The sequence below is a fragment of the Ipomoea nil genome, unplaced genomic scaffold (assembly GCF_001879475.1).
Source record: "Ipomoea nil cultivar Tokyo-kokei standard unplaced genomic scaffold, Asagao_1.1 scaffold2957, whole genome shotgun sequence".
NCBI classification, from domain to species: Eukaryota; Viridiplantae; Streptophyta; class Magnoliopsida; order Solanales; family Convolvulaceae; genus Ipomoea; species Ipomoea nil.
Genome location: NW_017619385.1, coordinates 2,081,112 through 2,095,683, shown reverse-complemented (window position 1 = coordinate 2,095,683; position 14,572 = coordinate 2,081,112). Strand labels below are relative to the sequence as shown.

At 43.5% G+C, this 14,572-nt stretch overlaps 3 protein-coding genes across 4 annotated transcripts; all 3 read right to left on the bottom strand.

Moving 5' to 3' along the window:
* Window positions 1-1,497: 1,497 nt before the first annotated feature.
* LOC109162706 lies at window positions 1,498-2,159 on the bottom strand. Its single transcript, XM_019311391.1, has 2 exons — window positions 1,555-2,159; window positions 1,498-1,501 (listed from the first exon to the last, which is right to left on the bottom strand). The coding sequence occupies exons 1-2, from the start codon at window positions 2,157-2,159 to the stop codon at window positions 1,498-1,500; spliced, it is 609 nt and encodes a 202-aa protein (XP_019166936.1).
* A 2,813-nt stretch (window positions 2,160-4,972) lies between these two features.
* Window positions 4,973-5,804, bottom strand: LOC109162705. The gene is made up of 2 exons (XM_019311390.1): window positions 5,194-5,804; window positions 4,973-5,081 (listed from the first exon to the last, which is right to left on the bottom strand). Exons 1-2 carry the CDS (start codon window positions 5,802-5,804, stop codon window positions 4,973-4,975), a joined length of 720 nt encoding a protein of 239 aa, XP_019166935.1.
* A 4,297-nt stretch (window positions 5,805-10,101) lies between these two features.
* LOC109162776 (protein NEN1-like) lies at window positions 10,102-14,572 on the bottom strand. Of its 2 annotated transcripts, XM_019311455.1 has the most exons (7): window positions 14,053-14,572; window positions 13,466-13,623; window positions 12,803-12,849; window positions 12,280-12,343; window positions 11,230-12,182; window positions 10,328-10,567; window positions 10,102-10,296 (listed from the first exon to the last, which is right to left on the bottom strand). In XM_019311455.1, the coding sequence occupies exons 1-6, from the start codon at window positions 14,333-14,335 to the stop codon at window positions 10,336-10,338; spliced, it is 1,737 nt and encodes a 578-aa protein (XP_019167000.1). In that variant the 5' UTR covers window positions 14,336-14,572; the 3' UTR covers window positions 10,102-10,296; window positions 10,328-10,335. The 2 variants fall into 2 exon arrangements, with proteins under 2 accessions (XP_019167000.1, XP_019166999.1); XM_019311454.1 differs by having other exon boundaries at window positions 10,102-10,567.

The window sequence follows — 14,572 nt, the reverse complement described above, 5'->3', positions numbered from 1 at the left end:
AAGCTGACACTCTTTGGGCTCGGACAATTAACTCAAAGTATAGGAAAACAGGAGACTTACATGGGGCCCAACAAAGCCGACGAAGGATCTCTAATGCTTGGAGGGGAATATCGCAGGCCTGACCAATAATGGAGAAAGGCTTGACATGCACCGTCCGAAGCGAAAATACCACAAAGTTCTGGATGGATAAGTGGCTTAGTCCGGAACCGCTTTACAGCCAACTCAAAGTACTGCTCCCCCTGCCCGAGCTCTATGCGACGGTAAGGGAATATTGGGATGAGGCTCGAGGCTGGAAGTGGGAAGCGTTGGCGAATGCTCTTCCAGTTGACGCGCAGGAGAAGCTACCTGGATATGTTCTAACTATGGACAGTGTGGAAGATAGAATAAGCTGGGAGCTTGACCTGAGCGGGAAGTTCTCGATCCAATCTATGTACAGCACACTCGTGAAAGGTCCTAATAACAGTGAAGATGAGGATTGGCATACAATTTGGCGGATACGCGTGCCGGCTAGGCTCTGCATGTTCCTCTGGCTAGTCCGACACCGAAAAATTCTCACAAATGCAGAACGAACCAAGCGACACCTAACTAATGACCCTTTCTGTTTTGTTTGTGTAGGTCAGGTAAAGAACTTAGACCACCTCTTCAGAGGTTGCCCAGCAGCGAAGGCGGTTTGGAATTCCACGTTGCCTAGAAGAACTCTCAGTCACCTGTCAACTTTACTTTGGAGGCAATGGCTCTTAGTCAACATCAAGGGAGAAGCAAGGCTAGGGTTCAATGACAACTGGCCGTCGATGTTCTGCGCTCGCCTTTGGTGGATTTGGCGATGGAGAAACGAAGGAGTGTTTAATCAAAAACACTTGCCGTTGGCTAGCAAGTTAGAGTGGCTCACGATGTACGACGTGGAGGTGAAGGCCGCATTCGAGAAACACTTAAATCCTGAGATCGGACGAAACCTAGAAACAATCGCACATATTGGCTGGACGAAGCCACCGAGTGGATGACTGAAGCTTAACGTGGATGGCAGCTGTAACAAGAATGGCATGGCAGGCTGCAGAGGTTTGATCAGAGATGAGCATGGAGACTGGATACGAGGTTTCACGGCAAACATTAGCCGGTGCCAACCGCTGGAGGCAGAGGCATGGGGGATTTATCATGGTTTTCACATGGCAAAAGTCTGTGGGGTTTCCAACCTCGTGGTTGAATGCGACTCCAAAAGCCTGATTGATAAGCTAGGCAGGGCTAACGGAGGAGACGAAGCAGAGTGTAATGTTATCTGGAGATGTTTGAACTTGATCACCTTCTTCCAGAAGGTTGAGTTTGTGCATGTGTTAAGAGAAGGTAACCAAGTGGCAGATCATCTGGCAAAGGCGACGCTTGACCATCAGATTGGCTTCCGAGTCATCGCCGAAGCGCCTCCGAGTGTTGATTCTTTAGTTAGACAAGATAAACTGGGAGCAACGTTTCCCAGGCGCATGTAATCTTTCGGGCTCAACCCTCCTACCTGATGTAAAAAAAAAAAAAATTAAATCATGTGAAAGACAATTTTCAAGGAACATTGGAGGGGCATCTAACAACTCTCCACAACCTGACTCTGAAAAGACCTCCCTGGCAACAGTGTGGGCGGCACAATTCGCAGATCGTCTAACAAAACGGAATTGCACATCGTGTATGAGTGATGCCAATTCTTTAATATCCTCTACTAAAAGACCAAACGAAGAATTAAAAGAGGAAGATGTAAGGGAATAAAAAACAGTTTGGGAGTCCATTTCTACATCAATATTGCCCATTCCAGTATCCTTAATCCAACTCAGAGCTTCACGTAAACTGACTGCCTCAGCCTCATTAACAGTGAAGACACTTGTTAATCGCATATTCTTCGCAGCCATGAATGTGCCATCATGATCCCGCGGCACCCAACCCAAGCCCATAGAACTCGTTGATGTGTTTAGAGCAGCATCTGTATTGAGCTTCAGCCTCCCAACCGCTGGCCGTGACCATCTATCATCCCCAGTGCAAGGATTCCCAGTTTGTTGCGTCACATTCGCGTGCTGCCAATTCTGCCAGAAGTTTATAGCCATGCGTAGCATTACATCCATGTCAAACACCACCCCTTGCCAAACATGTTCGTTCCTACTACACCAGATTCCCCAACAGGCCATGGTAAACTGAGCAAAATATTCACCATGCAAGACTTTAATTAAACCAAAGAACCAATCAGTGATGTTACCATTGACAACTCCAACCGATGGTATGCCTAAAATGCTCCAAATACAACGGCCTCCGGACATTGTGCAAAAATATGGCCTGCTGACTCAGGTTGTCCCCTGCACATATGACATAACAAGCACAATGGATGTTTTAGTCTGTAAGGCATCTCTCGTAGGCAAGTAAGAGGAACCCAACTGCCAGCAAAAATGCTTTACTTTCGGTGGCACATCCAAATTCCAGATACGGGACCATGGACGTTCATCATGTAGCATTTCAGTCAAATGCTTATAACACGATTTGACTGTATATCTTCCCTTCTGGTCGTAGTACCAATACCACGAGTCCTGTGGTTTACGCAGGGAAATGGGGATGTTCATAATCAAATTTGCATCCCTCGGGTAAAAAATATGGAAAATGCGAGCCATATCCCAACCTGTACCTTGCGCATTAAAAAGACTTGAAACCGGGGCTTCAACAAGTGCTTCACTTAGAGGGGTTTGGACATACGCCCCTTCTGCTACGGGTAGCCATGCATGCCTTCCTATCGATGTGTCATTGCCATTCCCAATACTACGCCTGCATCCATCTCGTAGCACAGGTTGTACCTCCAAGAGCCTCCTCCAAATATAGGACGGGTTACTCCCCGGAGCTGCATCAAAATAGGAACAATTATCATAGTATCTGGCCTTATAAACCCTTGCTGTTAGGGAGCTTGGTTTGGTGATTAGTCTCCAAGCCTGCTTACTAAGAAGTGCCAAATTCATCTCTCACAGTTTCCGAAAACCCATCCCACCTACTGATTTCAGAGTTGCCAAACCACCCCACGACCTCCATCTCATGCCCTTGCCATTCCCTACTGACCCCGTCCACCAGTACTCATTCATCAGAGTTTCGATCTCCTTACACAGGCCCAGGGGTAAAAGAAAGACCATCATTGCATAAAATGACATTGCCTGGATTACATTTTTCAACAAGACCTCTCGGCCTGCCCGTGAGAGGAACTTTGCGTTCCAACTCCGTACCTTAGCCAAAATTCGGTCCTTCAAAAAGCCCAGAATCTGTTTCTTCCTCCTTCCAACTAGCGATGGTAGGCCTAGGTACTTCCTAGTAGCGTCTCCTTCTGCAACTCCGAGCGTCCCACACACCTGACTTCGGGTAGTGTGACCCACATTCGCACTAAAACATGCCATGGACTTATCAAAATTTATCTGCTTGCCCAATGCTTTCGAATAGGTATCCAGGACACCCGCATACAGTCACTCTCTTGCGGATTGGCCCAGAAGAACAAGAAGCAGTCGTCGGCGAAAAGAAGGTGTGATATTGGTGGAGCTCCCCGAGCAACCCGGATCCCATGTAAATTACCTGAGCTCATTTGCCTGTCAATTAGCACACTCAGACCCTCTGTAACCAAAAGGAAGAGGTACGGTGACAACAGATCCCCTTGCAGTAGAACACGGCCCGGGACTATAGGCCCTAACTGCTGGTGCTCATGTAAAATATGGTATTGCACTGAACGAACTATCTCCATGAGGATGTCTATCCAATGTCTCACAGACCCCATTTTCTCCATCAAGGCCTCCAAGAAACCCCATTCCACCTGATCATAGGCCTTGCTCATGTCCACCTTCAAGGCAACCACCCCATCCCTTCCCTGAGTTTTCCTTCGCAGATAATGATGGGCTTCATAAGCTATCATTATATTATCTGTTATCAACCGACCCGGGATAAAAGCACTCTGAGCTAGTGAAATCAACTTATCCAGTAGATGCTTCAGCCTATTAGCACAGACTTTGGCAGCAATCTTATAGACCACGTTACACAATGCAATTGACCTTAAATCCTTCATGGTCTCCGGGTTCACCTTCTTGGGTATGAGTACAATGTACGTAGCATTAGCCTTGGTCGGTAGTGTAGTAGTCTGAAAGAACTCACGACAAAAAATAGTAACTGCTTCCCCTACTATGTCCCAATACTGCTGAAAAAACCCCGGTCCAAAGCCATCAGGCCCAGGGGACTTGTCAGTAGAGCTGTCAATACGAGCTGGCGGGGCGGGCTAAAAAGACCGCCAAGAATACGGGCCTAGGTAGGGGCAGCCTACCCCGCCCCACCTTAGGCCCGCGGGCCCTGCCAAAGCCCGCCTGTTTTTTTTTTTTTTTTTTTTTTTTTTAAATCATGTGTGAATTGTCCATAAAATCTAAACTCTAATGTGACTATGTTAATAACTTAATTGCTATCTACTTAAAACACTTATTCATAAGAAAATAACATAAATTCGTTCATCACATTATGACAACAATGACACCAATAGGGGTAAGTATAATCACCGAAAAACTGATAACCGAACCGACCGATAATTTTCGTTATCGATCGATTATCGGTTATAAGGCAAAAAAAAATTCGATTATTCGACTATTCAGTTATTTATCGCGGTTACCGAATAACCGACACTACATATATATATATATATATATATATATATATATATATATATATATATATATATATATAACTAAAAAAAAAAAAAGAAAGAAAGAGGCGGGCTAGCCCGTCCCGCCAAGCCCACGGGCTAAGCGGGGCGGGCAAAAAAGTCCGTTTTTAAAACGGGCTTCAAAAACACGAGCTCCCCCGCCCTTTTGGCAGGCGGGGCGGGAAAGCCCGACGGGCTAAACCCATTTTGACGGCTCTACTTGTCAGGATGCATCTGAAAGACTGCCGCTCGCACCTCCTCCAAACTAACGGGACTTAGCAGGGCATCATTATCCAACTAAGTGATCCTAGCTGCCACATATTCTAGCACGTCTGTCATATCTCCCTGGTCTGTAGCGAACAGATCCTGGAAATAACTCATCATAACCTGACTGACTTGATCCTCCCTTTCCACCCAAATTTCATGATCATCTTTTAACTTTGTGATCCTGTTCCGGCGCTTCGTGGTTTTAACCGAGTTATGGAAAAAACTTACTGTTCACATCACCCCCTCTATACCAGTGCTCCTTCGCCCGTTGCTTCCAATATTGATGATGCTGCTCTAGCAGATACAATAGTTCATGTTCAGTATTACCATACTCCACCATGCTATCCTCATCTCGGCGGATCCTCAAAAGATCCATCCTGCTCTTACAAACTTCAATTTTCCGGGCAAACTCTCTGTTATACACCTTCCCCCAACGCCATATATCTCGGCTGCAGGACTCAATTTGTGCTAACACATCAAACCCCACCGTTCTATCCCATGTATGTGCAACTATCTCCCGGCATTTATCCTCCCGCAACCACATATTGTCAAACAAAAAACGCTTTCTACGACCAGAATGCACAGTAAAAATCGGGGTTACCAACAAGGGTAGATGATCACTGTAAGGACTTACCAAAGAGCATGCAGTAGCCCCCTCGAACATAGATAGCCAATTTTCCGTCACTAGAATCCTGTCTAGCTTCTCCTCAACCATATTACTCATACCACGAGAACGTACCCAAGTAAACTGGTGACCACTGAACGGGAAGTACTCCAGCCCACAGTCGGCAACCGCTTCTCGAAAACCATTAATTTTCCACGGTGGATGGGGAGCTCGCCCTCGCTTCTCCAATTGATGCATGAGATCGTTGAAATCCCCTATTGGTAGGATATATCCCGACTGACCTAGGTTCTTATCCCTTTTTATACGGTTCGTTCCCTTTGCCCGAGCGTTGTAATGAGGAGTCGGTCGGTACCGTTCGTCCGAGCAGCTTTGTGAATGATTTTTTTTGGGGACGCTCGGGTTCGACCGGATAATTCCTTTCCCGACCAATGTTATGCTCGACCGCCATACCTTTGCTCTATATGGGAGTGCTTTTAATAAAGTGGAGGCTGCGTGTAACACATGCCGATAGGCCGGAGGCTATTTCCGGCGAGAGGCTATAAATATCCACGGCGGATGAGGAGAATGGGACTTTTGGAACGATCTATAGGCTACTTACAGAGCTGCCCGACCGCAGTCAGTCGGCCCTCGAAGTGGTCATCTAGATTGAATTAGGTCACCCTTTTAATAAATATACTTCTTCTTATTCATACCTTCATTTTATATACAGTACGTACACCGCTTACACGTGGACATTAGTACTATCACCCATAATCACCCACGGCATAGTATTCTGTCCGCCTAACTGTCGTAACAACTGCCAAGCCTCCCTTCTCCTTGTTGTCTCCGGGTAGCCATAATACCCAGTAAACCGCCATGTTGGACTTCCTACATCCAGGGCCAGTGTTGCATCAATGAAATTGCTTGTAAAAGACTGTATTTGCAAATCAACCATACTAGACCACAACAATGCTAACCCCCCGTATGTCTAACTGCATCAACTGCAAATAAATTATCAAACCCCAACTGCACACGTATCACTTCCATCCTCTGCTTATCCACGAAAGTTTCAATCAAGAAAACCACCTTCGGCCTCTTCGTGCGGACATGATCCGCCAGCACTTGAATTGCCGTTGGGTTGCCAAACCCACGACAATTCCATGTTAGGAGACTCATAATTCTAGGCGGGCTTGCATTGCAAGTCCCGCCTTTTGCCCGTTTTTTGGATCCTGTGTATCACAATCCATGTCACTCCTACTCCCAATATCGGAAGAACTGTCTGCCTCCACCTGCTTCCTCTTTGCTTCGCCCACCACAACTGCCGGCGTAGCCTCAGTGCTTCCATCAACTTCCGGAGATTCATTAACAGCAAAACCCGGAGCCCTCCACTCTTTCCGTTCAGAGTCCATCTCCGGCGCTACCCATCCCTGCCCGACTGTTGGCAGATTCCGACGTGAACCAGCTCGTAACCATGCACCATAAGGCTTCTCTGCCTTCATATCAAACCCGAGTGCCAACTTAGGGCATACTCTATCCCCGTGGCCGATGATCCTGCAAATAAAGCAGAAGGTGGGCAGTCTCTCATAACGGAAGTCAACAAACGCCCATGCCCCATTATCCTTCTTAAGCTTCATCTGCTTCTTTATCGGTCTCGTGATGTCAATGTTCACACGTACCCGGTAATATGCCCTCATCGATCCTCCAAAATTCTTCTCATCTGTTTCGACTAGGGCTCCCAAGAAAGAACCAATGGCCGAGACAACACCAACTGAACATTAGCCAGCAGGGAGTGCGTGAATTTGCACCCAAAAATCAGCATGGTCCAGAGAAACTGTCTCCAGTTCACTACCCGACTCTAGCCTCCGCATGACGACTAGACTCTACTCATATGTCCATGGCCCATCGGCAAGGACTCTGGTAAGATCAGACTCGTGGTAGAATAGAATTAGAAAACGTTGTGGCTGGAGCTGACGCATAGTAACGCCCATCGCTGGCTGCCACACAGCCGCCATAGTATCCTGGAAGAAAAGAAACTTAACCGGCTTGTTCGTTACAACCCTCCCAACAGCGTAGTAACTTGTTTCACTGCTCCGATCATCCACCTGGACATTCGGAACCTCCTGCAAGACTTCTTCATCGTCGACGTCGGCTAACGTCAGATTTGCACACAAACTCGCTACATCATCGTTGTTAACAGCAGCCATGAATAACCAGAAAACGGCGGAAAACCCTAGAACGAAAGGGAGAAGATTCGCGAATAGGCGAGAGAAAAAGAGTATTAAAATCACACAACAAATTGAAGTGGGAAACTATCTCGCAATGTCCTTGTTTTATAATAATAATAATAATAATAATAATAATAATAATAATAATAATTATTATTATTATTATTATTATTATTATTATATTCTGAAGGGATTAAAGAAAACATAGTGAATTGTAAATATGTTGATACCGAGGTATGATTTATTTTTTAAAGTGAGAATTTAAGGGATAAAGATAGTCCAAGAGGGGGTACTCATCCTTGTTAGCATGGATACTCCAAATTAGTGTTATGCAAGTTGTCTTTCACTTGGTAGTTTTAAACTAGTTGAGGATGTCTCTTAAGTAGAGGGTCCAAGCCAACACATTGGCGACCTTGGATGAGTGAAAGACGCAAACCAAGGAGTAAATATGAAAGTATATGACTAACTAGTCTAATTCCAATATACGATCTTACATCACTTCTAAAAAATTTTATCAAAATTATAAAGTGATACTTAAATTTGAGTCAGACCTCAACTCTTGAATTAATTATAGTAATGAGTTAAATTCACTTTTGGTCCTACATTTATTGTGCATTGGACATATTTTGCCCGCTTTTATTAATTTTGCCACATTTTGTCCAGACTTTATAAAAGTTGGACACTTTTAGCCCAACGTAACTTTTGGCGTTAAGCAGCTGTGAAGTAGAAAGGCAATTCCGTCATTTCATGTCAATTTTTTCATCAGCCTTCAAGTTCGGAGCTTCACCATCAACATCTTCACGCCAAGGCTTGTCATCGATTCTGCTGCTGCTGTCGAGGTGAACCCAACCACACTGCCAATCTGCTATTGCTGCTGTTCGCCGGAGCCCATGGAGGTTCGCCAGATCTGCCGCTTCGTCGCCGGTTCCCTTGCTATTTGTCAACGTTGAGAGAAGAGATGATGGAGGGAGGGGTGGTTTGGCTGGTGGTTGCTTGTGCTTTGCCGCCATCGCCGCAGCTGCGCTCAGCCACCCTTCCCTGTTTTCCCGGCGAAGCTTGGCAGTAGAAGCTTATTGATGGTGGTAATGTTGAGTTTGGCTAATGACGATTATAGAAAGTGATGATTATTATGGCTAATAATTCTTGATGGAGGTTAATTGTTGTCTGCAAAGCCTTCAAAGCATCTTTGTCTTCTCCGCCTTTCCTCCACCTAATCGCTGCTCACCAACCGCCTCTCTCCCTCCTCGCACTCCGCCCCTCCCACCGCCACTCTCATGGTGGCGAAGGCGGCTGATCTTCCTCCACGTTTTCGACACATCCCTCAGCCACTAGTTCCGATTCCCTCTCTCTTTCCTCCCCTTCCGCTCTCACTACCCAATTACTTCCTCCCACGACCTCCTCTAGATCTACCTCTGGGCCAAAAACCCTACCTAGAACCTAACCCCGCCACCCCACAACCACAATACCAAGACTCTCGCCGTCTGTAACCCTCTCCTCCGCGATTACAAGGTCCTGCCTCAGCTTGGCTCCGCTTGGTGCCACCATGGTTTCGTCCTCGTCGGCTCGCCCAATCAAGTCCTTGTGCTCACTGAGCTCGGCTCCGCTTGGTGCCGCCACGGCTTCGTCCTTGTCGGCTCGCCCAATCAAGTCCTTGTGCTCACTGAGCTCACCGCCATCTATTTCAGTTCCGCATCCGCTCCCAACAACTGGCAGAAATTTTCCTCCAACTTGTGCCGACGCCGCGGAGCCCAGTCGTGATCTCTAACACCATTCTTGCTCTCTGAGATGTGGGATCGCCGTGGCTTGGGTCTGCAAATGGAAGATGGCTTGAGTCTGCGATGTGTGATCTCCATGAGACATACCACCCCTCTTTTTCAATGGGAAGATGGCTTGGGTCTGCAAATGGTGAAGAACAACCCGGTCAACTTAAAAATAGAGACTCTGAAGAATAGCACTGAAAAAGACAAAAATGACATTCAATCTCATGGAGGCTTAACATCAATTTAGACTGTGGACTAAAACTGTCCAACTTTTATTAAGTCTGGGCAAAAATAATAAAAATGAATAAAATGTGTCCAACGAGCAATAAATATAGGACCAAAAATGGATTTAACTTCTTTTTTTGTAATAGAATTAAGATCTTGACTTGAGTTGAAATTAATTTTTGTAATAGAGTTAAGCTCTTGACTTGGGCACCACGAAATCGGTGCTTATGTTACTTAAACAACAACATATTATTGTATTTGAGGATATTTTAGACTAATAAAATATTTGAGAACAAAAAAATAAAATAAAAATGCTATTATATTCAAAGGACCAAATGGGGAATAAGCTCTAAAGGATGAAGTTTTGACCATTTGAATTTTAGTATGTGATATCAACCTATAGTCAGACTTGCTTGTTTATTACATTGATAATCAAATAAAAAGAAAAAAAAAAATAATCATGGCTATAGTCAATTACAACAACATGAATCAACCCCCTATTTCAGTTCAGAAATTACAATAACCAAGTGAATTGGGCATCTAATATCTCAATTGGCATGCTCTTGGGCACCAAATCTCTCAGTTACAATGCAGGATCAACTTATTTGCCACTAACCGGATACCGGCATTTTGTTGATAGTCATATGCATCCAAGGAGATGTAGGCATCCACACAAGTTCCTGTAGTGATCAAGGCATCCAGCTCTTCAACATCAAATCTGCTAAACACAAGCTTTTGCGTGTTTGAAGCTTCTTTCTGATATATCTCTGTAGCCCAGTGCACGGTATCGCCATTTACTACAGTGGGTATGCTGCATATATTTTACGTAAAATGCAAGAAAGGATTAGAAACATGTGTGTTTTCTTTGTATACTCGAAGCAAGGGGTGCGTGCATTCTAAGAAGCATTAAACTTGATGTGGCACACTGGTTAGTTTACGGTAGGCAACGAAACAAAAACTTGAAAAGAGTGAGACCAGCAAAAATGCAGCATTTAAGTAGCTCAAACATGAGATTAGACTAAACTAATAACATAAGGAAAGGGAGTCAATTAAGTTAACCATATGCCTTTGAATGCACAGATGCAGAGAAAAATGTTGGGTGAAAAATTAAGAAATTTATGCATCTTTACATGTAGGTGAGTAGGTCTAGTTTGCATGAGCCTATTTTCAGCTTATCCACCACCACTTCTAAAGAACTTACTCTAACATTTTACTGTGTTTGGATAGGCTTGTGAAAAGAAGCATATGGCTTTTGAAAGCTTTATTTTACCATATCTTCATATGCTATTTCGAGTTGCTTAAGAGAATAAGCTGAAAAGAGCTTACTCAAAAGTTTTTAACTTATTAAGTAGCACTTATTGACAAGTTCTATCTCAAAAGTTTAACTAGTTATAGAAAGAGGATAGCAAACATTTACTATTAGCATTATTTCGCACATATATAATGAAGGAATGAAAGAAAGGAGTAACTTACTTAAACCGGATAGTAGGGAATTTCATGAAACCAGGCTTTCTGGTTACTAGAGGCCTCCACTCAGAGCTGCTACCGGAATCCACAGACAGATTCTGAGCGTGTTTATCAATCGCATCCAGGATCCGACATAGGCTTTCTGATGCATTCACAACAAAGCTCAACCTTGGGCGACCAGCAGGGCCAAGAAATTTAGTGCTAATTCCAAAGCGCACTTTCATGCGTTTACAACAAATTTGTAACTCGGCATGATTATGCAATATTTTTATCTTTTGCATTCCATAATAGGAGGATGGGGCAAGGGCAACAGATATAGAAGGCATTGAGATCTCATCTGGTTCTAAGAAGGTGCAACTACTGGAACCCACACTTTCAGTTGCTGTAGAAGACACTTGTGAAGGTGAATCAGATTCTTCTTCATCCATGTCATCTGACTCGAGGAATTCTTTTTCCATTTCATCACTGAGTGGGCCCATATTGAAAGGGTCTGGCCTGGCAGCAACAGATTCAACATGATCCGAAAGGTCTTCAATCCTGCCTAAAGTCGTAGATGATAACATTCTACGGTTTTTGGTACTGCGGTTTTCCATTGGTGGGATCCCATTTTCTATCATCAGACTCGAAGAAGATGTGATTGCATTCAAGTCTGCTCCCCCCAGAGAAGCTTTGCCATTGCTATGATTTCTTGTTGTAGTATTAGGTGAAACATTTCCTATCATCAGACTTGAAGAAGGTGTGTTTGGATTCAAGCCTGCTCCTTCAAGAGAAGCTTTGTCATTGCTATGATTCCTTGTTGTACTATTAGGTGAAACATTTCCTATCATCAGACTTGAAGAAGGTGTGTTTGGATTCAAGCCTGCTCCTTCCATAGAAGCTTTGCCATTGCTACGACTTCTTGTTGTACTATTAGGTGAAACCCAAGTATTTTCTGGAGAATTGTCAAGGAGGCTGGATTCCTGCAGGTAAGCAACATTTCAGAGATCTCAGTCTAATAATCTACAAGACCATGTTCCAGAACTAATAATTGAAGTTTGAGGTAAGAAAAAAAAATACCAAAAACAGGACAGTTGCACAGCACTTGAGCACTTCAAAATTCATCCGAACATCATCTAAGCTCCTGAAATATAGCAACAAAAACTTTAGTGAAAGCATAGATCTACCAGTTATATAGAACAGCATGTGATAACAAAGGAGAAGCAACAATCTGTCAATGTTATATGCGCTCAGACAGACCAGTTATTTTAATTTTCTTCATTGTGAAAGGTAAATGGCATTTGCAGATTTTCCATATGCCAACAAAAAATTAACAAGATAGGAGGGTAATCTGTTTAACAGATCCAACTGAGGATATAAAGAGGTAAGTGACGCAATATCAGAACGACTATTCTTCATCTACGTTATACACTAATATGAACTGTGTCCCAAAGAATAAATCTTGGACACCCTAATCACACTCTCATAGGTCAAATGAAAATGTAAATGAAAAAGATAAAAATTCTTATGATACATGTGTACACACTACAAAAATATATAAACCAAACACAGATCATATTCAGGAGCAAGAATGCACTCTCACCTATGGGTTTGTTCTCCAAGACCAAAATAAGTAGCAAGAGTGGCCATCTGCAATTAGGATAAAGGTAAATCAGCATTTGAACAAGATGGAACTCTTGAGTTAGATTTGATTTAAGATCCAAAAATACAAATACTTGAAGTTCATCCAGATGAAAATGAGGGAAAAGTAACTTAATTGAAACCTCTGTAAGGAATATGCATGGCAGTTTTTGGCAAATAATAACTAATCAAATTTGATGTTAAAAATAACTCTCAATTTAGTAGCTACATGAGGTGTTTTCATGTGTATTAAAGCACATAAGTACAAGTGCTAAAATTTTTAAAATTTGTGGTCTTACCATTAACAAAGTATCTCAATATAAGAAATTCCAATTTCTATTAGGCCTTTGGTACCCAGAAGGCCACTTTTCATATCCTAACCCAGATCAAGCAACTAGGGAGGTACAACTTCAATTAGACAAGGAGATGAATGCATTTTTAATAGCAACAACATGTACTTCAGCTTGTCAAAAACAAAGGATTTACAATAAGCTAATTTTGAGCTTTTGATAGACTGAATACATATCTATTCATCCAAATACGGTGTAAGCCAGAAGTTTCCTTTAACCAAATCAAAATAAATTGCTTACAGTTTTGGCGTCAAGATGGAGAAATATTATTATACCTTCATGTTACCCGCTCTCCTGCCAAACCTCTGAGTCAACAACACAAGTGAGTCCATTGTTCCCTTAGGCTCTGGTGCTGGCCTATCTATAGCAGCAAATGCTTCCCGAATTCGTGGACAATCAAACTTCAGTATATTATGCCCAGCCCATATTCTCCCTATGCAAATAACCAATAGATTAAAATATAATACAAAAAGACTTGAATATCACAAACACATAAGCGCCAGAGAGACTTCCAAATCACAAAACAGAACATCAAATGACACGATCAGACACTCATATCAACACGTTAAAGACTACCGTCAAAGACTCAAACCACTACACTTTCATCCAAATTCTAAAATCAGTATCAATTAAAGACTTATACACTCTAAACTATCTATAATATCTATTCAACAAATCATGCAAACCCTGATTTGGAATGGGACTCGAACCTGATACCTTCCTTACGGAAAGAAATCAAACCACAAGGACTAGCTTAACTGATATCAGCAGCTTCACCAAACTCAAACATTTATCAGCTTAAATTTAAGAACCTCATTTAGGCACACGCTAGGAAATTGGGCGGAGAGGGGGAGGGGATTACCGTGGAGGAAATCGTAGACTTTGTCGGCGATATCGGCGAAAGCAGGGGCAGAAGCGACGGCGTCTTTGGTAATGCCATTGCAGCGAACAGAGAGCGTGGTGATGAGGGAGGGATCAGCGGGTCGGATCAGAGTGGAGTAGCTTTCCAGCTCGACGAGCTTCCTGGGGCAAACCAGTATCCCTCCGAACTCCAGGAGCGCGAAGCCCTGCCCGGGTCGGGTCGGGATCGTCGTCTCCACATCGAAGAAGGCTATCTCCGTCGCGTCCTCTACCGCCATCATCATTCGAAGCTCCAAAAACTTAGATTAAGAAGAGAAGAAAACCTGAGACAAAGAATGAGAAATGGCGCGAAAATGAAGAAATAATCCTGCAACAGTAATGGAGTGTATGTATATATGTATGTATAATGTATTTAACGTATGAGTGTGAAATTGGGTTTTGGTTGCTTTAGAGGGGAGGAGAGGTTTTGGAATTAAACCTACGGAAGAGGGAAACATGTGAAAATGTCGCACACGGAACAA

Coding starts and splice junctions, on each gene's coding strand:
- LOC109162706 (XM_019311391.1), bottom strand. CDS start 2,159: ATGGCCTGTTGGGGAATCTGGTGTAGTAGGAACGAACATGTTTGGCAA.
- LOC109162776 (XM_019311454.1), bottom strand. CDS start 14,335: ATGATGATGGCGGTAGAGGACGCGACGGAGATAGCCTTCTTCGATGTG. Junction 12,183..12,279: donor GTGCAACTGTCCTGTTTTTG/GTATTTTTTTTT, acceptor GCTTACCTGCAG/GAATCCAGCCTCCTTGACAA. Junction 10,568..11,229: donor TTCCCTACTATCCGGTTTAA/GTAAGTTACTCC, acceptor AAATATATGCAG/CATACCCACTGTAGTAAATG.
- LOC109162705 (XM_019311390.1), bottom strand. CDS start 5,804: ATGCATCAATTGGAGAAGCGAGGGCGAGCTCCCCATCCACCGTGGAAA. Junction 5,082..5,193: donor CAACGGGCGAAGGAGCACTG/GTATAGAGGGGG, acceptor TTGGGTGGAAAG/GGAGGATCAAGTCAGTCAGG.